The following is a 23,568-nucleotide window of genomic DNA, read 5'->3' on the forward strand; positions in this document are numbered from 1 at the left end:
TGCCGGTCACGTGGCTCCGCCATCAGCCCAGGGAACGGCGGCAGCGGCGGCGGCGGCAGCAGCAGCAGCTTCCTTCTCTCCCTCCCTCCTTCCTTCCTTCCTGGCGCTTCTCCACTGCCTCAGCCGGACGGAGCTAGGAAATGCCGTAATCACCGCTCTCGGCTTGTTGTTGAGCCTTGGGGAAGTACTCGGGGGCGCTACGCAAAGTTTCGAGGCGCGGAGAGACGGCGGTCAGACGGCGGCTGGCTCTCGGGGGGGCAAAGATGAGTAAAATCCACAAGTTTTTCAAGGGCGGAGGAGGCTTCTCCAAGGGGAAAGGCAAAGGGGGGCCCACACCCCAGGAGGCTTTGGCCCGGCTGCGGGAGACGGAGGAGATGCTGACCAAGAAGCAGGAATATCTGGAGGCCAGGATAGCAAAGGAGTTGGCGCTGGCGAAGAGGCACGGTACCCGAGACAAGCGAGGTGAGCTTTACATTGGGCCAGGCCTTTATCGGTAGCAGGGCTCGGCCCTGGAAGTGACGGGCTGCCCGCAGGCGTGGTTTCAGGACTTGGTCGTGCTTGGTCGCTTTAAGACCTCTGAGCATGTCCAGAGTGCAAACCCGTTCCCATTAACTAACTGCTATATGTTAGGGGTTCGGGCTCTTCCCCCCCCCGCCCATTCCTTAAAAATGAGTCTATTGTGTGCGCGAAGGGACTTAATACGTCACAGAATTAATATGATATGGGAGGCAGTTTTAACTCTCATGAAGTCACGAGGAGTCGGAAGCGACTGACCGAATAAACAACAACAATAAATAAATAAATTACATGACTTAACTCCTCTTGCGTGAGGATTTACACTTTTGTGTCTGCCTCTGTTTCGTTCAGTGTTTTATTGATTTTACGCCTGCTGGTTGCTAGCAGTTGCAGTTTTTATCTGGATTTCAGATTGCTGTATTTGTACAACGTTACTGATCTTGTTTTAAACGTTTGTAACCTTCGGAGGTTTTGTTTGTTTTTTGCTCTGAAAGGTGGGGTGTTCGTTAGTAAAACAAAAATTGGATTTCCTTGTTCTTGATATTGGAAGGCATAATTGCTTATTGATGTCAGTGTATATATCCAGAGCACACACACCAGAGCATACACGCAAGACATCCATCCATCCATTTGCAACCGTACCATGTGATTGCATGCAAGACGTACATAATTCTTTCCTGTGCAAAAGTGCTTTCTTCATTCCCAAGCAAGTGTCCTTGATCAATAGAAATGAATGGTGTCATTAAATAATTTTATTTATTACATTTCTATACTACCCGATAGCCAAAACTTTCTGGGTGGGTCACAAAAATTAAAATCCTAAAATACAACGTGCTAGAACTTAATATAAAACTTTAAAAGTTAAAAACAGGATTTTGGACTCTGAACGTAATGGTTTTATGGGCCCTCCTCTTTAGGTGGCAATGTTTATTACTTCACTTACTTCAAAAAAAGGTCAAGCCAACTCTGCTGCAGTTTGTTTGTTTGTTTATTTATTTATTTATTACATTTTTATACCGCCCAATAGCCGAAGCTCTCTGGGCGGTTCACAAAAGTTTGTGGCCCTCCAGATCATTCTTCTGACTAGGGCCTTGAAACTTATTCTCCAAAGTCCTGCCTTGGTTGTACCAATGCTAGCAATCTTACCTACACTGCCCCTGCATGCATTCCCTAGAAAGGAGAAACCTGTTAGCTCCCCTAAACTATTTCTATATATTCATATCTCTGTATACAACTGCTTGTTTTATAATTGTCTTGTGTAACACAGTGAACTTTATACCTACCCTCTTCGAAGTCAGGTACTTTGATCTTAGGTTAATAAATGAGTACGGATTTAATAATATAATGCAGTGGTGCAGAACCTCAGGCCCAGGGGCTAAATGCAGCCCTCTGAAGGTTCCAATCTGCCCCAATCCGTTTCCCCTAACAACCAATCATTTGGTTTCCTGGCTTTTGTGCATTCCCCCCACCCCATTGTACAAGGTGGAAATGCCCCTCCTAAACGGCAGTTACTGGCAGTAAGAGCTTTGGGCTTTTTTGGGGGGGGGCATTTGTGGCTCTGCCTCTTTTGCCTTCAGCCCTGCCCACCACTGGAATGTCTCCCCCTCCCTGAGCCTCTCTGAAACAGAATTGATTCTGAGGCTGAAAGACATTCTGCACCCCTGGTTTAAAGGGTCTTCAGAATCAGATAACTTCATGCTGTGTCCAAAAATGGTATCTTGCACTTCTAAGTTTTCCTATTGTGTCTTGTTGTACTAAATTGAGAATGCAGTCTTAAATACATGCCAGGGCATAAATTTCATCAAACTGAATAGGTCTTTTTAACAAGTTTAGAATTGCTCTGCACATCATCTTGAATAAGTGAACTGAGGACTAAGATAGAAGTGGCTCTAGGATCATTTGTCTGTTTGCTTGCTTGCTTTAAGTGTCTAAAAAATTCTTACCATACGGGCAGTCTTATATGTACGAAATCTTGTAACTTTTGGCGACATTGTGTTTTGTGTGTATCATAATACCTGTAAAGTCTTCCACATCGGTTAGACTCCTTTTTTACGTGCAAAATTTTAGCAGCACTGTGTGTTAAAAGTAAACTGAAGATCATGATGTGGTATAAGTAATTACCGTATTTCTTCGATTGTAAGACTCCATCGATTGTAAGACGCACACTAATTTCAGTACCACCAACAGAAAGAAAGCTTTGATTCTAAGAATAATCGCACCCATGATTCTAAGATGCACCCCGTTTTTAGAGATGTTTATATGGGGGAAAATGCGTCTTAGAATCGAAGAAATACGGTATGTGCAAATGAAGAATATTCTTCGATGTGTTATTTTGGCCTTTTTATTGTTGCATTTTAGCATTGGCCGCAGTCTAACCTAGAATTAGAACTGTGTGCAACAACAACAACTTCAGTGCTTTTCGTGTGACCCACCCTAGCTAGCCAATAAAAATAGCAGCATGAAGTCACGTAGGTGTGTTCTACACTTATATAATCATACAGTGTAAGAATGGCTTTGACAGTGCTCATCTTTCAACCTTCGGTTGGCTCTACCCTAATTAAAAGATGAAAATTGCAATCCTGTTTAGCTTCCCCCAATGTAGCACCCTCTAGATATGTTGGAATACAACACCCATCATCCCCACCCAGCAGGGATATAATGGCTGGGGATGATGGGAGTTGTATCCCAACACATCGGGAGGCACCAGGCTAGAGGAAGGCTTCTATACGACTTCTTGGGAGTAAGCCCCCTGTATTCGATGGGATTTACTTCTGAACGAGCAAGTATGTGTCCCTTCATCCATTTATCTTTCCTTTTATGAAAAGCACTCTCTAAAAGACCGTTGTTTGTATTTATTCCTGCAGCAGCTGTTTCAAATAAGGGATGCGCTTTGTTAACAACCCTCATGAATGGGTAGACATCCAACTGTTTAGGGCTCAGCCACATGAAATGCTGTGCATTGAGGGTTAGGCAACCTGGTAGCTTCCAGATGCTTTGGACTATGCCTGCTGTCAGCCCCAGCCAGCATTGCAATGGCCAGGGATTATGTGAATTATAGGTCAAAACTTCTGAAGGTCTTATCCCTCGATTAAGTTTGGGAGGATTCAGGAGGAGAGGGAGTTGTATAGAAAACAAAACGTTGCACTGGTAGTTTTGGGGTTGTTACCAGATATAAGAATAGTGTAAAGCTTATTACTAGAGGTCTGCCAGATCGATTTTCCTCACTTTTGTTTTAAACTGAAGCTTGAGCAGTGTAGACATGCAGACAATTTTGAAACTTTGAAAAAGGTCAAAGCTCGAGCTTTGGGCATCTTGGGAAAGGAGAAGGGAGAGGAATGAATCAAAAGGGAGGTGTAACATGTGATACTGTGTGTGTATGCACGTGTAATAATGCTTACTCCAGTGAGGTTTTAGAATGCTGGGCCAATGAAAGGACAAGCACAGAATGTTGTCAAAGGGACTGAATAAATGTCAGTTGGTGATAGAGGAGGAGGAAAAGAAGCTGAGGAGAAAGAGCTGAAAGGACACCATAGGGAGAAGGGAGAGAGAGAAATCTTATATCACATGTTTTCAATCTCAAACTTCAAGAAATGGTTAACAATCTTTTTAAAAGGAACATTCTCAGACTACTAGCCCTCATGGTGACATGGGGTTTGCACTAGTACAGTAAGGATGCATTTTAAAAAGCATACTTAGAATTAGCCAGGTTAAGGGTCCCCCCCACCCCGCTCCCAAAGCAGCTGTGCAGCTCCCCTCCCAATCTGGACTGGGAGCGTGGTGCACAGGGAGGAAAGCAAGGGGCATTTAAAAATGTGTATTTAGCATAACATTAGGCTTCGTCTTTCCCAAGTGATGCCAAATCACAAGAACCTTTTGCTAGGAAGTGGGTAGAGGAAATCCTCCTTGGTGTGTGGGCTGTAGATAAGGAAATGTCTATTGTGTTTATAAAAAAGGAGCCAGGAAAGAGGCATGTTGGCCTTTGCAGTTTGTTTTTGAAGCAGCCTTTAAAGCAGGGATGGGAATATGTGGGCCTTCATATGTTGGACTGCAATTTCCATTATCCCTGAACATGGACTAAGATGGCTGAAGATGATGGAGGTTGCAATCTAACAATATCTAGAGGGCCACATGTTCCCCATCCCTGCTTTAAAGCTATCCAGGCATAGTCCCAGGTCAGATATTATTATTATTATTATTATTATTATTATTATTAATAATATTTATTGCTCATGGTAGTTTTTCTAGACAGACATGACAGGCTTTGCCAACTCATGCTGTCTTTTACAGATTCAGGAATTTCCTGGCAATTGAGCATGTTTTAATTATAATTGGTAGACCCAGTTTCTGAAGGTTTTCATCATCATCACCATCATTATTATTGTTATTATTATTCCACTCAATTATCTAACACAGATTCCAGAGCGGTGAACATAGGTATAAATAATAAAAGAAAGATTAAAAGAACAAATTAAAATTGTTCAATTTAAAAACAAAGGAACCAGAAAAACTGTGGCCAGTCAATTGAGGAAAGCTTTTAGAAACAGAGTTGCTTTCAGGAGGCGCCTGAAGCAGCCTAGTGTTGCCACTTCCTGACCTCCAGGGGCAGAGAGTTCTAGAGAGAAGGGGCCACTACACTAAAGGCTCTTCTCCTGGTACATTCCAATCGGGCCACAGGTTGACGTGGAGCCACCAGGAACAAGCCCTCTGATGACCTCAGTAATCATGCAGGTTGGTAATGGAGAAGGCACTTTCTCATGAATCCTGGTCCCAAGTTGTTTAGGTTTGTACACTAGTACCAAAACCTTAGACCTGGCCCAGTAGCCAATAGGTAGCCAGTGCATTTCCCTCAGCAACCTCCTCCTCTCTGGCCTCCCCTCATCTCACATCAGTCCGCTGGTCTCTGTCCACCACTCTGCCGCTAAGATCATCTTCCTGGCCCGCCGCTCTGACCATGTCACTCCGCTTCTGAAATCTCTTCATTGGCTCCCAATTCATTCCAGAATCCAATATAAACTTCTCCTGTTGACCTTCAAAGCTTTTCACGGTCTAGCTCCTGCCTATCTCTCCTCTCTCATCTCACACTATTGCCCCGCTCGTGCTCTTCGCTCCTCTGATGCCATGCTTCTTGCCTGCCCAAGGGTCTCTACTTCCCTTGCTCGGCTTCGCCCATTTTCCTCTGCTGCCCCTCATGCCTGGAATGCTCTTCCAGAACACCTGAGAACTACCAACTCAATCACAGCTTTTAAAACACAGCTAAAAACTTTTCTTTTCCCTATAGCTTTTAAACTGAGTTTGTTCTGACTCTATACTGTTAGCTTCACCCTTCCCGGTGCCTGTTTACACTTCCCTGTGCCTGTTTGCATTCTCTTTCCCTCCTTATTGTTTACTACAACTTTATTAGATTGTAAGCCTATGCGGCAGGGTCTTGCTATTTACTGTGTTATCTGTACAGCACCATGTACATCGATGGTGCTATATAAATAATAATAATAATAATAATAATAATAATAATAGCAAAGGAGTTATATGCTGAAAAGAGGCAACTCCTGACAACAGCTGAACTGCTGCGTTCTGCAGTAGCTCCAGCTTGCACAGAGCAGTCTTAAGGGCAGCCCCACATAGAACACATTGCAATTATCCAGTCTTGAGGTTACTAATGCCCATACCACTGTGGCCAAGCTATACCTGTCCAGAGGAGGCCGTAGCTGGCGAGCCAGAGCCACTGTGGCCACTTGGGCTCCAGTGACAATGATGGATCTAGGAGTACCCAAAACGATGAACCTGATGTTTCAGAGGGAGTGCAACCCCATGCAGAACAGGCAGTGAGCCTATTTCCTGGACTCGGGAACCACTCATCCCCAGGGCTTTTGTCTTGCCAGGATTCAGCTTCAGTTTATTGGCCCTCATCCAGCCCATTACTGAATTTAGGCACCAATGTAGGACTTGCACAGCCTCTTCTGATTCAGATGTCACAGGGAGATAGAGCTGTGTGTCATCAGTGTACTGATGGCATTTTGTTCCAAATCCCCTAATGACTAACTTTGGATATAGCCCAACATGGTACAGGCATAGAAGGGTAGTTGTCACTTGTCCCTGATTAAATCACAGATAATTTTTAGTATATGTCCATAACGTCTAAATAGCCATGTTCTAGCCGATGATGGATGCATTTCCTGAAAACAGCTTTTCATTTTTCTGGGGACCAAATATCCTTTAAATCAGAGGTGCACAACCTCTACCCTGCAGGCCAGATCTGGCCATCCCAATGTGACTCTCCTGGGTTCCTCAAACAGCTGTGCCCCCTTTTCTTAGCCCCCACCCTCTTTTCCTCTATCCACCAATCATTTGCGGGTTTCGTGGTTTCTCTGCAGTTCCCCCACCCCTATTTTAAAAGGTTGAAATGCCTCTCCTAAGGCAATGGCAGTAAGAGCTTTAAGCTAAAATAAGCTGGTCTTTTAGCCCTGCCCCTTTTGCCATAGGCCACGCCTACCACTGGAATCCGCCCCTCCCCCTACTAGCTTTTCTGAAATGGAATTTGGTTTTGCACACCTGCTCTAAGCGCTCTGAAAATGTAGCAGTGTTGTTTCGAAAATATGTAAACTCTAGGGAAAAACGAGGTAATAACAAGCATAGGTGGAAATTTCAAGTTGCCAAGTTTCTGAATCTGGCCATTCTCATCAGACCACATATGATTGCTTAAATTTTCCTCCTATGTTCAAGATCTAATGTTAACGCATGTCCCATCCTTGCTCTGATCTTACTCCCTTTTACCCTTGATTTTTATGTATTAAAATGTATTACTAATGATACGTTTTATATGCTTAGGTTACCTTATTGAGCTTTTGCTTGGAATAACTGTACCTTTCTTTTTCTGGTCTATTGACTGTAAATAAAGGATTGATTGAAGAAAAAACAAGCATAGGTGGCTGTGAATAGATGCTTAAACATGGATGCCCTGTTCGTGTTGTTTTGCATGCCTCAGGATGATGGTTAACATTCCAAGTGCATGACTTAGTTTGTCACAATTGCATTGTTACATGAAAGTAGGCAATGATGCAAGAGTTTCCTGTTACCACAGAACTAGCCTAGCAGCATGTTCACAAGAACGCTATGTCAAAGCTGAAGGGGAGCGGAGAGTTGGGTGGGAAAATATTCTCAATTGCTGAGGTCCTCTAGCCTTCTAGGAAGTAGCTTGTGTGAGCTTAATTTGCAAACCATAAAAAGAGAAAATAACGTACTAATTTCTAACTATAAAACAAGCAATCCATTCCCCCCAGTTTATGGTGTCTTTATCGAAGGCCCATGCTAGATTTGAGGTGGGAAATGCATGAATAGGATTTCCTGTGGTGTATAAAAGTCTTAATAGCTGTTGTGTGTATATTTGGGTGGAAACATTTGGATTGGGACCATAGCAGTGGTTCGAAGGTGTTTAACTCTCTCCCCTTGAGCTGTTAGTTAACTAACCATGTGAACTGGCCCATTTTTTTTAAAAAACAAAGGGACGAAAAAGCTTGGGAAAATAAAAGGTCTTCACCTGGCGCAATCCCCTACCCCAACGTAAGTGTCAGGTAGGCATTCCACAACAAGGGTGCCACCACAGGAAAGGGCCTGTTGTAAGTATGTATACTATACTGAAGTCGTACATAAGTCACCCATGATTTGACGGACATACACTGTACGAGAGCCATTTCCATTTGCATAAACAGCCTATCAACACCCTGTTCATAGGTTGTTAGCATGATACCCGAACCTGGACACTCTCGGTTGTTTATGGGTTGAACAAACCAGAATTAATCATTGCTGTGACTTGCAAACTGTGCAAGTTTTTAGGTTTGTGCGTTTTTAGGGCTTTGCATTGGTGCTGGCTTTTACTTTGGTTTTATTCTGTTTTAAACTTAAGGTTTTAATATTGGGTTCTATTACATAATTTTTTTTCTGCGGAAGACCCTCTCCTTCTGATGAAGAGGATAGTGTCTACAAAAGCTTGTTCCAGAATAAATTTGCTCATCTTTAACGTGCCACAAGATTTTGGTTTTGCTGCTGACATGGCTACTCTTCTGAAAACTGTTAGTCAAAACTGATAGTACTGACGTAGATGAGCAAATTGTCTGAACTGTTATAGGGTAGCTTCCTCTTGTTATATTGAGGCAGTGCTAGGATGACTGTCAGTGAAGTCTCTTGGGACTTTAGGATTTACTATTTTGATTTCGCAGAAGGTCACTGTGATTTTTTTTGAACAAGTATGGAATTTGAAAATACAGATCTTAATATCACTGCTTTTTATTCTTTTGAAGCTAGACTTGAAGGTTATGTAATTAAAGAAGTAGTTGTGGAAATGTCAGAAGTCGAGAATTCCCATTTTCCATTGGTTTCAGTATCTATAATTCTATAACAAAAGCTGAATGAAGAGGCGAATACATATTCTTTGTTTTTGCATTTTATATGAGTTGTAGAACTCGGTGTTTGCTGGCATAGGACTTTGAGATGTGTATATATAAAGATGAGGCTTTGTTTCGGGATTCATTCAGTGTATTTGGCCCACACAGTCCACATGCTCATAAGTCTTGAGCCACACTAGTCTCCTATACACCTGAATGATGTTAAGGTGTTGTGTTTAACTGCATTTCTCAGCAATAGTGGTTTGTGGAAAAATGCTTCATGCCAGCACTACTGGGTTCAGATAGTTTTGCAGTACTGATAACCAATACTGCACTTAAATGTGGTTAATTTATCCCACTGCTTCAGATAATAGCAGCTGCTGCATCATGTCTCAAATATACAGGAATAAGCAAGAGAGAAGCTAAGATAAGATGAGTTTTATTGTTTTGATCGCATTCTTTCTACATTTTGCCTTAGATCCTCCAGAGTTTTGTAAGAAATAGTTCCCATTTAATAGAAGGTCTTTGTCCAAATTTCTAATGTAGGGCTAGCTTGAAAGCAAGAGAAACTCCCTTGGAATTGCTTTTGAGGTATGGCTTGGAGCATGATCAGATCAGTTCCTCTAGGTATAAATATCTTTGAGCTATTACTCTCCTTGCAGAATTGATCTAGCATCAGCTCACCTGAGATGCACCATCTGGGCACCCCTCCTCCTTAAATAGGTGTTAAGAGCCCTGTGGATAAATATTTGTCAAACACATTGTAAGTGGGTCACCCAGAAGGGACACATTAAACCCTCTCTTTTCCATAACCTCCGTAATTATAGGAGTCCATAAGTAAGTGCAGTAAGCTTTTTATTGTTAGTCTTTCCCTCTAGTTACAACCCTGAGGATTACTAAGCATATACACTTAGGAACATAAGAAGAGCCACGGTGGATCAGACCAAGGATCCATCTAGTCCAGCATTCTGTCCACACTGTGCCCACAGGAAACCCACAAGCAGGACCTCTCCCGCCCATGTTTCCCAGCAACATGTGTATGTTGGCATACTGTCTCTGATACTGGAGGTAGCACACTTACAACTCAGGCTAAGGAATTACACCTCCCTTCTTCCTTTCCTGGCTTTAAACCATGAACACGCTCATCTCTCCCCTTTAGATGTACTGGCCTTTCAGGTGGCAACACTTCCTCGTTTTCCTTCAATGAATTTTGCCCGTTTCTAAGGAAGTAGCTCTCTCGACCAAGCAGTGGGTGGGACTCTTCAGATGCCTCTGAGAGAGAAGCTAAGCCCAGGTTTTGGTATGCCTGAGGTTTTCCTGTGGCTGCCAACTGGGAATTTCCAGGTCTCCCAGTGAAGGAAACCCTGGATGGGGCTTGCAGGAGTGGCCTTCCTCCAGCAGGTTCCTTGGCAGTGAGTGTCTATCTGTCTGCCCTCTTGCGAGCCACTTTCACCAGCTTGTCTTCTCTAATGTTGCTCCAGTTCCTGCTTCTTCCCAGAGCTTGATAGCAGCAGCCTGATGAGTCCCAGCTGTTGTGGCCAAGGCTTCCCTTTTGTCCCCCAGCTGTGGTGTGCTCCCATTATCAGCAGTGCATCCTGTTAACTTTATACTGAGACCCAGCTGCCTGTTGCTGCTCTACCTGGGTGTTTCCAGCAAGAGGAGGATGACGTGATGCAGTGAGTCCCAGCGAGCTGTTAGACACGTATGAAAGGAAATGAATCTACCTTGATTCAAATGCAAACAAATCTTTACACACACACACACACACACACACACACACACACACACACACACACACGAAGTTCTGTGAGATTTGCCTACATTTATTCAGCCGAACCTGCAAAATACTGTACAACACGTTGTAGTTTTATTTTATCTGATATAAGATATATAGCTTTGGCTATTGGGTGGTACAGAATTGTAATAAATGAATAAAAGATGGGCGCTATGAGAAACTGGCTGAGTAACTTGGTTATCAGTTCCCTACTCCGCCACCCCTATTCTAATATTTTGACAGGACAGGTTGCTCTTTTTTGTTGTTAAACTCAAAAGGAAACCTGCAGATATTGGGTGGAATCTAGAGAATCGAAGGTGGAATTGTGCTCTTGCAAAGGGACTTCTCTTTCCTCTTGTGTTGTTCCCACTCTAACAACAACAAAACCTCTCCAGAATGGTGTGAGGTATTTGTGTGTTTGTCAGAATTGTCAAAAACCTGCTTTTGCAAGAAGCTCTCTGGGATCCCGCCTGTTGTTCTGTCATGGTGATTGTGAATCGTTGTGGCTTTAATGTATGGAATTATTAGCGGAAAACACATTGTTTCATTTTGCTTTTAGCTCTTAGATTGAGGAATATTGAGTGTCTGCAGTTGAAGCCTGCCTTAATAGGCTCTATGCTGGCTTGATGTCTATTCTTTCAAAGGACATTTTGATTTTATTTCAGAGTATAACTGTATAATACAAAACTCTGTAAAAGAACTTAGATATTTCTCTTACTACTGCAATTTTCAAATTGTCACTCTTCAGAATCATGGCATTGTTAAAGTAAAATATATTTAAGATAATTGATATAGTGTTATGACCTGTGATGTTATGTTTATTTCCTCAGATTACTCTCTTGATTCTAATCTGGCTCTCTTCTTTTTCTGAATCTTTGGAATGGGGATCTTCTTTTTCCAGTCTCAGAATATCTGTCTGTGAAGTAAGTTTTTCCTCCAATATTGTGAAACCTTCAGGTTAGACATGTTGGCTGCACAATAAATGACAAATGTTCATTTCCCAAACAAATAAATTCATTGATTGAACTGAAAAACCTAAGTCAGATTCAGCTCATTTTACCCACTGTTGTCAAACTTGACTCATAGTGATTTTGAATACAACTGTCCAGCATATTGGATCCCTGCAATCGGCAGTTCTATGTTAATCTATCAATTCTACTTGAATTAACCTGGAATATTCCAGGAATTGCTAATTAAGAATAGGATATGATATATGTTAATGTTAGATTTACATTATACATGCATGTCATACATTTCTCAGGTCGGTGGGTGGGTTTTGAGTTTGTCAGGATTTCTGATTGTACAGCAATAATCTATTCATTGACTGAGTAGTAGAGTACGAAGCTTGCAAAATTGAGAAGATTTCTTGCATAACTGCAAACTTGGTGTTTACATTTATCCGTCTAGATGGATCAGGATAAAGCTGAAGCGATTGGCTGCTTGTCTTCCTAAAAGAAGAAAGAAATTCTAATAACACTAGTCATTTAACCGCTTAGGGAGGTTCATCTCAAGTTCTTGGGACATTGTTTGGTTTGCCCAGCCATGTCCCAAGATATGGGTAGTTCTTGAAGTTTGGAATTCTCACATTTTGGCTACCATGAACCTGAGAGCGCCCTCTAAGCACAGCTGCTGCTCAATAGTTGCTTCCGGCTTGAATACAAGGTTATTTATTTCTCCCTGCTACTGAGAGGAGAGGCTGAACAGTGTTTATTTCTACCTCTCCTCTCATGCTGCATAACAAATTGTTATAGAAACAGGTTTCTGAAAAGGATTTGAGGGGAAATTAACTAAAAAAAAGTCAAAAGCCCAGTGGTGTATGGTCTGTGAAGGGTCAAAAGGAGATTGGCTGTAGCCACTTCTCCTCCCATAACTCAGTGGGTGGGATTTATATTTGATGTTTTTTCTCCTCCCCTAAATCAGTCCGGTGTTTGTGAGCCTCAAGGCCAATTATAGTTGTTATCCTTAATAAAGCTGTTCAACTGTTCTCCTGAAGTCTGCTGTGGTGAATGGTCAACAGAGAGGTGTGCAGTCATGCGAGTAATTGCACAGCCGACCCATACAAGAATACGACTGGCAGTGTGGAGTTACTTTTGTGTTTCAGTTGTGGCTCTGTAGTAGGGGGGAATATCTCCCAAGTGCATATGCTTTTGTATCTTCTCTTCCAATTGATATCTTGCATTTTATCTTCACAATTTCTCTCGTTTTGTTGAAGTTCGTTGTCTCGTTTTTCTCAAATACGGAATCATTTGTCTTTTAAAGCTAAGGAGGGGGATCTCTCTCAGGTTTCTGATGGATTTCTAAACTTCTTTATTTTACCTTTTGTCAAGTTTTTCACCTTCCTTCCTTATTATCTGGTACTCTGCCTTATGTGGTGGTAAGTATTGCAGCAAGCAGCTCCATTTGCATTGGGTTATTAAGAGATGATACACAGCTAACATTGCCCCCTTTTTTCACCAACAGCTGCACTGCAGGCACTGAAGAGGAAAAAGAGATACGAGAAACAGTTGGGCCAAATTGATGGGACGCTTTCCACCATTGAATTCCAGCGAGAAGCGCTTGAAAACTCCTACACCAACACAGAAGTGTTCAAGAACATGGGCTATGCTGCCCAAGCTATGAAAAAAGTACATGAAAATATGTAAGTGGAAAATACGGTCAACAACAGTCCATTGAAAATATCCATCTGTCAGGGATGCTTTAGGGTGGATTCCTGCATTGAGCAGGGGGTTGGACTCGATGGCCTTGTAGGCCCCTTCCAACTCTGCTATTCTATGATTCTATGATCCCTCATAATGATGGCTACAGTTGCTGTGTATGTGCTGTTTGCTGTGCTATGCCATGCTATTTTGGTTAGATCCTCTAGTATTATGGAAAGATTTTTGTATGCAGTCATGGGTGAGATTATCATGGTTGCCTCTTATGCTCGATGGCCAAAATTCAATTCATGTGATATTTTCACATGCCTAGTGGCACCCCAAATAAATATGACTTGGACAACAGCTCATTGCAATCTCTGGTATTCAGACAGAGGTCTTAGTTGATACATACCTGCATTCCAACTGCACTGAGATTCCCATGTACAAAGCTTGTGCTCTACCACTGAGTGTTGTCCCTGCTTTGGTAACCTACAAGTTAGACTACTGCGATGCATTGAATGTGGGGCTGCCTTTGAAGACTGCCCAGAAACTGTGGTCAGTACAATCTATAGCTGCTCCTGGGATACTAACAAATAACAGTAGTGCTTAATAAAAAAAAAGATTCATGGGCATTTGGTCTGTTTTCAAAGCCAGTTCAAAGTGCAGGTGCTTACTTTTTAAACACTTACATGGTTTGGAACCTGAGCACTTGATGGAATGTTTGCTGTTCCATATTAGTCTGACCATACACTGGAGTTGTCTTCTGAGGACTTCCTTCAGGTGCCTAATTATCTGAGGTGAGTTTGCAGCTTGTGAGACGGCCTTCTCAGTTACAGCACCCTATTCAAGATCTTTTCTACTTATGATCTGATATGTCTTTTTAGGCACCAGGTTGAAGACATTCTTTTCCCCCCAGGCTTTCAACAACTCAGACTTTTATTTATAACATCTAGTCATTTTTATTGCTACTTTTTATTCTGCTGTTTATTGATAGTTGATATTTTACGGTACTCCTGCAACTTTGGTTGTTTCTTTTAAATCCTATCAGCCATCCTTGTAACATATATTATATAAGAATATGGTAGTAGTCTAAGGCTTATTATTCAAGATCTACCAGACCGATTTTGTGACATGGGTTTATACGAGTATATTGAAGAGTGGTATTTAAGTTTATTTAAGAAATAAATGTTTTTTGTTTCTTTAGGGACTTGGACAAAATCGATGACATGATGCAAGATATCACTGAACAGCAAGATATTGCCCAGGAAATCACGGAAGCTCTTACGAGAAAAGTCAGTGATGACTTCGATGAGGTTGGTAATGACATTTTAAGAACAAAGAATGGAGGCAGCCTAAATAGTACTGCTTATTTTGTGCTCAGTAAGATCTTGTCAAGCTCCCATCTAAACATTTAGCATCTCTCTCTCTTTTTTAAATGCACTTGAATTCTCAGTTGACTGAGGAGGTATCTGTTTAAGTGGCAGAAAATTAGATTTCGGACTACCCTGAGGAGAATTTTCAGACTGATGAGTGAGATGCCATGTTAAAAAAAATTCCTCCCACAATGAAGTTTATTGGACTTTTAACATAGCAAGTGGGATCCACAGCAAAATTCTGTAGTGTTCCTGTTCAGGGTTCTAGCTTTCCAGCCATAACCTCTTCCAGAATATTCCATTTCCCCTGTGTTTTTTTGCACTCCCATTGAATGAGTCAGTTAGCATTTATTGCCTGCGGAATATGCTTAGCTCTCTTTGGGTTGTTTTGGGGTTTCTCCTTCAAAGTTGTTGTGGTACAGGTGCTGTTGTTTTATCTCTTGTATGTGGATGTTGCCATTTTGGTTTCATAAGGATCCACACTCAGAGAATGGAGTTCAGTCTTAGGACTCCTTTAAACAAGCTGTTTATAGCAGGCTCATGACTGGCCACTCACGGAAATTTCCTGGTCAGTTACATGACGCTGCAACCCTCCAGTGACTCTCAGTCTTTCGGTGGTTTAATTGAACATGGAAAAAAGTAGTAACAAAAAGACCCCCCATTTCTGTTTCACCATGAAAAGACAAAATCACGCTATAAAAAAGAGCCAGAAGACAGTGCTATCTTTTGGATGCATAAATTAAACATCTAGAACTCCTTGTTAAACGTGAAAAAGGGGAGGGGGAAGGGAAGTGTGTGTAAAGGGAGCATGTTTTGATTGTGGGATGAAAACTGAAGCCAGAAAGCTGTGGTAAAGTAGCAGGATTTTCCCCTGGTGTAGAAATGCTCTTAGTATATATTATAGGATAGTAACTGGCTGAAATATCATGGCTTGCTTTTTCCAGGTAGTTGGAATGGATTGTGTTGATAGTTAATGTATATGACTCCCAAATATGGGATCCATATTTGAAAAGGTTTCTTTCTCAACAATGGCTCCGTCTCTGAAATGCTATTCCTGTTAAGTTTAGAAAGTTCTAAAGATGTTTGTCAGTGTATTGTGGGGGAACTAGAATGCACAATCTATGGTCTCAATCTAACTTCCTCTGGAATGGGGGAAATTGCTGAGGTAACTTTATAGTTGAGGTTTTTATTATGCAATCATCCTGCCTCATTCCCAGAATTTTACAGCAGGTCCAGATGTCACAATCTTCAATTTGTGTAACCCACCCATGTTTTCCCACCACTTCCATCTTTTTTTCTTTCCACAAAAAAAAAAAAAATTAAGGCGGGAAAGATGGAATTAGCTGCACAATGCCTCTTGGTTGGTAGCGCTAGGAGCTCTCTGTTTGAAAGCACACTTGGACTAGGAACACTCCAAGAGGGAACCAAGTTCTATGAAAGCAGGGCCATGTAGTCTTTGTTTGCTAGACCAGTGGTTCCCAATTGGTGGTCCGCGGACCCCAGGGGGGTCTGTGGCACCATTCACCTATTAGCTCTGCAAGGTCTGCATTTTAATAAAAGAAAATATGCTGTCTCCCACACTCTGTTTGCTTCAACGGTGACGTCATGCGCGAAAGCACTTGCGTGATTTAGTGACTAGCTTCAGAGATTACTTCCCTGCACCTAATCCTGAAAACTCATGGATAAGGAATCCTTTTGAATGTGGTGATGTACAACTAACAACTCTATCTGCGGAAGAGCAAGACGCACTTCTTGACGTGACTTGTGATGGTTCATTGAAATCGTTTTTCAAAGAATATAGACTACTAAGCCAATTCTAGGTGAAGGTTTTTCCTGATTCTAAGAAGTTAGGTGAAAAAGCTTTGACACATCTAGTTCCCTTTTGTTCCACATATCTTTGTGAACAAACATTTTCCACATTTTGTTATATGAAGAACAAGCATAGAAATCGGCCCGATGTTGATCCAGATTTGAGTTTAAAAGTAGGAAATATTGAACCAGATGTGGAAGGGACAAAAAGAGGCATGATTTCTCCCATCACATTTAGGTTTAGTAGCTGCTAGACATGTCATAATCTGTTCAATTGTAAACTAGACGTTAGTAAAATTAAATTCGTTTTTATATTCCTAACTAAATCATTGTCATTTTTGCGTGGTAATATCACAAATTGTATGGCCTACTTTTTAGTATACCTAAAATCCTTTGCTTATTATGGTCTAGCCCTTATTTTCTCCAAAAAATTGTTTCGCATAGGTAACTATCATAGAGATAACAAAAATTTCAAAGCTAGGGGATCCATGTCTTCGCATTTAAAAAACAAGGGGGTCCGCAGTTCTTAGCTAATTGGGAACCACTGTGCTAGACCATCTCCTTGGCTTTTCTTCTGGCCTTGCTTCCTTCGGGGAATAAGGCCTGGTCTCCACATGCATCAGAATGAGTTGAAATACTGTTGGTAGACAGCAGAAGTGACAGAGTAGACTGTACCAGTGTGTTGTAGTTGCTGGAGTGTAGGATTGAGAGTCAGGAGATCTGAGTTCTAGTCCCCACTTAGCAGCTCACTGTGTGACTTTGGGCCAGTCACAGACTCTCAGCCCAGCCTACCTCACAGGGTTGTTGTTATGAGGATAAAATGCAGAAGAGGAAGATTATGTATGCTGCCTTGGCTTCCTCGGAGGAAAAAAGGCATGGCATAAATGTAATAAATAAATAAAATACAGCATATGGAAGCATTTCTGCTCCCAATTTTTTGGCACTTGCTTCTAGTCCCAGCATGCTTTGCTTGGACAGGCCTGGCTTCTCTCATGCCATCCTCAACTACTTCTCAAACATTGTCACCCATCATCTCTCAACCCAACCAGAAGTTGCTCTAAGCCAGGGCTTTGCATTTCAGGCCCAAGGGCCAAATCCAGCCTGCCTGGGATTTTTATCCGGCCCTCTAGGTTTCCTCAGATGGCCACATGCCCCCTTTCCTGCAACTGCTGGTCATATGGTAGTTTCCCAGCTTTTGCGTGGTTTTGTTCCCATTGTTGAAATGCCTCTCCAAGGCTTAGTTACTGGCACGAAGAGCTTTATGCTAAAATAGGATGTTATTTTTTGCCCCTGCCACTTTTGCCTTTGACCCTGCACACCACTTAGAACATCTCAAAGATAGAATTTGGCCCTCAGAGGTTCAACACCCCTGCTCTAAGCAATTGGGGTTGACATAGTCATCAATTCCCTCAATTCTCTTTTTAATATACACAAGACGTTGAAAGCATCGTATTGTCCATCTTGGTAACAGCGACATCTCTTTTACCTCTAAATCTTAACCTGTGTCCTTTTATCCTTGTTGAACTGTCAGTTCTTTGTTGCATTTTGTAATTTGTTGTTGAGCCCTAAAGACAAGTTCAGAAGTTACTAGTCCTCAAAAAATATTACTAGCCCATCTTCCACACAACCTATGTGATTTCTGGCATGTTGAAATAACTCTCTTCCAATTCACAAACACTTCCCTGCCTACTTTCCTGGAGGGGATTCTTTATTGCCACTGGCAATCAGGGGAATACATATTCAGAAGACTGTTGCAATTAGAGATTCTCTTAATATAATGGACTCTTTTTTTGAAACATAACCTACCATCTCTTTACTTCCAGGATGAGCTGCTGGCAGAATTGGAGGAACTGGAGCAAGAAGAACTCAATAATAAAATGACAAATGTCCGATTACCAAGCGTGCCAGCTACAACACTGCCTTCCCGTCCTGGTAAATTGTTGCCTTATGTTAAGCTGCCTGTTATTAATACACAATTCAAAATATTCAGTTGAAAGAAAGGGATAAATCATGGTATACATACAATCTAGCCAGACTGATTTTGTCTTTTTGAGCTTTTTGACCTGCCTAGTTCTTGCAATTCCACAGTCTTGAGACTCTTTGCTTAGTTCCTTACAATGCCAGGGCATCCTTTAAGAACCCAGATAGCCTAAACCACAGTCTTCATAGTGGAACACCCAGGAAAAAAACAGGCTAACATGGCAACCTTGCAAGGCTGCTCTGCATGTGGTTTGTGTGAAGCTGTCTGGCATGCAGGTTTGGTGGTTTGCAGCTTGGCATTGCAAAATGTTCTTCCTTAGGTTTGTTTGAAAATCTCTGAATCTGCATGGTAAGCCATTTCATGAGAACGGCTTGCCATGTAGATGAACTTCCACATGATTGCATGCCGACCGGTGCAATGTTGCTGTATTTGAAAAGTAACATAGCCATAGTATCTGGATCAAGCCAAATGTCATTAGATTACCCTTCCACATCCGGACCTACTGGCAAATTCTGTTTTTCTGATGTCCTTATGGGCTGCAATGTCCTTGGGAGCTGTAGTAGTCAGCTAGCCTACTGCAGTCACCAGCAATGGCGGAAATCCCGTGGTGATGTGTCTCTTTAGAGAGGGCACAAACCTTCCCACTGCTAGCCCTTTCTGCTACACTTCCCTTTAGCATGTTGGGAACCATCCTCACCAGGGGGAGCCACTGATACATAGCAGAACCTATAAGAAGGTCAGAGTGTAACACTGATATAAAGAGGTTGGATGACAACAATGCTGGTGTCATGGTTTGTAGTGTATCGGCATCAGTTGGGGGAGTTCTAGTTTCAAGTACCAGTCGCCTTGAGCTTAATAGCCACCCTTTATGATGACATTTTCCTACCTCTTGGGGATACTCTGTGGACAAAGGCAAGGCTGCTGGGCTTTCTGACACCAGCATATTTAAAAACATTACTTATGTAAGAATCCATCTTTAGATGAAAGCAGTCACTGCATTTATAAACTGGAGCTAACATACACAGAACAGCAACACTACTGCACACTAATAACAATAATAGATAGATATCTGTGTGCACCAGTTGCTGGGGAACATGGGTGAGAGGGTGCTATTGCACCATGTCCTGCTTGTTCATCCCTGGCCGATGATCTGTCGGGGATGCTTTAGGGTGGATTCCTGCATTGAGCAGGGGGTTGGACTCGATGGCCTTGTAGGCCCCTTCCAACTCTGCTATTCTATGATTCTATGATGGCTGGCTGGCCCCTGTGTGAACAGAGTGCTGGACTAGATGGACCCTTGGTCTGATCCAGCATCAGGGCACTTCTTATGTTCTTATGATTGATAGATAGCACACTAATAGCAATATTTTCTACTAATAATCTCTGTCTGTCTATCTATGCGCCTACGTCATCACCAGCTGTCTTGAGATTGTCCAGGTAGATGTTCGTTAACTTTATAGAAATAGCAAATGCTGTCCTGCATGAATAGCTTTTGAAGATGTATGTTCTCTGATATAAGTTTGGCTAGGCATTCTTTGCTATGGTTCCTACATCAGTTCCCATTCCCAAGACTTCCATCTCCTGCTGCCCGACCCCCGACATCCACCATTGCTGAAATGCATCATACCTGGATGTAACGGCAGTGATCTTGACCTATGGAGGAATGTTATGGGCTGTTTGGTGTGGCAGTGGTGAGTGGGAAGTTTGGGGACAGAATACACTGGCAGCAGCTCAGGCCATCTGTATCTCCAAGCTTGGCTTTTGGTACCTGGGTCCAAGACCTGATTTGGGTCTGACCTGCAGCTGTGTGAGCAGTTCTGGTATGCACCTTCCACTGAAGTCATCCACGCCAATGTCGAGGGGGTCATTTTCAATTGATGTCATGAGAATTTGAACTAGATGCAGGATGGCCAAGACTTCCTGTTGAGTCATCAGACGTGTACCTTGTTATTCCAATGCGCTGAATACTTACTACTCATCTCTTTCTACAGCATCTTCAAAGAAGAGGGTGGAAGATGATGATGGCATGCAGCATCTGGCAGCCTGGGCTTCTTAACACCAACTTACTGCTATTGCTACAGACGTTCATGAAATGTGTTTATGTTGTATATACAGAGCGGGATTGTGTTTGATATAGGCCAAGATTGGTCGCTGATGGGATTTTGTAAGAGTAGGTGTACATGTTTTTAATTTCTTTTTTTAAAGAGTCCACATCACTCAAGACTTGTTGTTAAAATTATCTTTCTCCTTCAGGTGTAGCCTTATCTGACTTTCATTTTTTATACTGAAGGAAACAGGTGACACTTTTCTATTACAGGTAAAAATTGGATAGTCATTTCTACACAGAAGTATCCTGTGACACTGTAGGTGTGTGTGTCTTTGTAGGCACACATGTATATATCCTAAATGAATTGAATTCAGTACTGTAAAAGCAAGCAGATTTGAGAGCTGGTTCATGCAGTTCTCCTAGGCTGTTGCTTTTCCCCTGGGTCCATAAAAGCCTTTGCTCAGAACATGCTCAAGTTGCAAAACCTGTTTGCTGCAGAGGATAGGTTCTGGTAGAGAGAGCTAGAATTAAGTGAAATCCCTTTTTCTGGTGGTTTTCAAAATAAGTTTGGAGTGGTTAGAATATGTGGTCTATTATGTGGTCCCACTACAACTGTGTTTATCCAAACCCTGCAACAATTTTGCACTGCTCAATTTTTCTGCTTTAGATGTGTGTCCCCCTTCCACACAACTACTTGCTTGCTCCGGGTCCTATAAGGAAGAATGAAGACTCCTGTGGTACCTTAAAGACTAAGGCAGTTTCTACACAAGGCATTTATCATGCACTCATGATTGGTCACTCACGGAAGCTCATTGGTCCTATACACAACCTCATCAACCTCCAGGACACCACCGGCTCTTTGCAGCCTTTATAGTATTGTTGCCCCCTTGACGTTGAAAATCTGGCATTTTCCATCCTCCCACAATGAAATCCTTTGTCTACCCCTCAGTCTTCCCCCAACGACGATTGAGGGGAGACATGATAGCTCTCTTCAAGTACTTGAAAGGATGTCACACAGAGGAGGGCCAGGATCTCTTCTCGATCATTCCAGAGTGTAGGACACAGAATAATGGGCTCAAGTTACAGGAAGCCAGATTCCGGTTAGACATCAGGAAAAACTTCCTGAGCAGTACGACAATGGAACCAGTTACCTGGGGACGTTGTGGGCTCTCCCACACTAGAGGCAGCTGGACAGCCATCTGACAGGTAGGTTTTAATGTGGATTCCTGAACTGAGCAGGGGGTTGGACTCGATGGCCTTATAGGCCCCTTCCAACTCTACTGTTCTATGAATTGTGTTAACTCTGTGGTATACTGACTAAATGGTGGTTTATTGCAAGTAATACAACAGTGCATAGAACTTGCCGAGGGAGAAGGAGAAAACTGCATGGAAAGGAGCCAATCTCATCCCACAAAGAATCCAGATACAGAAGCCCTGATAAAGTTGCGGGACTTTTGCCTTGTGTAGAAATGCTCTAAGAGCCCAATTCTGATTTGTAGATCTGTTAGCCGGAAGGGGTTTGGGTGGGGCAGAAGCACTCCTCTCCTTGCAGAGAGAAGCTCCACCAGCAAGGGCAGGGAGCATCCACCACTGAGAGCCCCAGTACACCCACAGAAAGTTCCACAAGCGTAGATTGCCTACTGGTGTTTCCATGAAACAAGGCATCCTGGGGCAGGTCAGAAGAGGCCTTTGATCCACTGGATCTGAAGCCCATCTCTTCCACAGAGAGGCTGTAAGATTGGATTCATTAACCATAACAGCCTGGATATAGAGTACTTAAGTTCTTCCAATTTGGAGAAATTCAAAACACAGATCTGTCAGGCCTCTTTTGGGCAAATGCCCCCCCCCCTTGCACTGGCCAGAAGGAGGTCTTTGGAAACGGCAGATTGTCCTCCGCTTGACTCCTCTGCCCCACCACTTAAGACTGCTTAGTAACACACCTACTGTGTCAAGAGCTCTGTTCATCCCTGTATATGGAAAGATAACTGCGGCATAGCCTAGTGTACATAAGCCGTGAAGCACGAAACCAGCCTTCCTGAGACTGGCACCCTCCAGCTGTGTTGGGATTGCTATAATAGTCCCACAGAGGCTGGGGCAGGTTACATCATGCGATTCAGAATTCTGGATACAATTTGGCATGTTGAAAGCGAGTGGCAAAACTTTCCCTGACTCTCATAGGAATTAGATTAGCTCCATTTTAATAAAGGTGGCTAGGGAATGGGATGAGTATGTTTGGTTCAGTGACCAACCAATTTATAAATGATTTTATCAAATCATTTTAAAGAAGAAGGTCACAATCCAGTAAATCAAAGGCTTTAAGCAGAGCTAACAATATGCTGGATCATGGCTAGAGAGTGGATGAGAATAATCTGTTCTTTTCTTCCCCTTGCTTAGCTTTCTGTAAAATTACATCTTCCATATTGAGGCTTTATATTGCCACGCCTGTTGTCAAATGGAGAATCTTAATAGCTTTTTAAGGTTGTGGCTTTTGAAATGTCCTCCTTCCATTTGTTCAATTTCTTTCCTTTTGTTCTGTCTGAATGAAGCACTTTTCTCTTTAAATATTTAGTTACAGAAAATTGGAATAATTTATATGACTTTATGTACCTTATTTCAAACCTGATCATTTTTTTGCCTTGGGGAAATAGAACTGGTTATATACAGAGAAATTTCAGATGTATGGAAATTGGAGGCAAATAAAAAATATATATTGATGTGAAAATTACCTTCCAAATTTGCATTTGACGGAGCAGTTCTAGTATCTTGCTTTAAAACATAGTAACCTAATCACATATATTATGGTGGTGTTCTTATTTTTTAAATGGTATTGATCTTGTTTACTTGTTTTATAAAATAGTTTATAAAAGGGGCTAAAGTACATTGGCTGTTCTCCAGGCTGTAGGTTGATGCTTAATCATAAATGTTTAGATGGGAAATGTGACCATCACCTCCCTACGATAAGATATAGGGCTTCTTCAGATGGGGGGGGGGGGGGGAGATCACATTTCCTTTCCATTGCTTTGCCTCGTGCTGGTGTCCCACGATAGAGACAAG

At 42.3% G+C, this 23,568-nt stretch overlaps 1 protein-coding gene across 1 annotated transcript; it reads left to right on the forward strand.

Annotated features, from left to right (window-relative positions):
• The first annotated feature begins 263 nt into the window (after positions 1 to 263).
• On the forward strand, positions 264 to 23,236 carry CHMP4C (charged multivesicular body protein 4C). The gene is made up of 5 exons (XM_063130892.1): positions 264 to 462; positions 13,129 to 13,306; positions 14,509 to 14,617; positions 18,310 to 18,418; positions 20,459 to 23,236. Exons 1-5 carry the CDS (start codon positions 264 to 266, stop codon positions 20,521 to 20,523), a joined length of 660 nt encoding a protein of 219 aa, XP_062986962.1. The 3' UTR covers positions 20,524 to 23,236.
• The last annotated feature ends 332 nt before the right edge of the window (positions 23,237 to 23,568 follow it).

This window comes from Elgaria multicarinata, chromosome 7, assembly GCF_023053635.1.
Source record: "Elgaria multicarinata webbii isolate HBS135686 ecotype San Diego chromosome 7, rElgMul1.1.pri, whole genome shotgun sequence".
Lineage (NCBI taxonomy): Eukaryota > Metazoa > Chordata > Lepidosauria > Squamata > Anguidae > Elgaria > Elgaria multicarinata.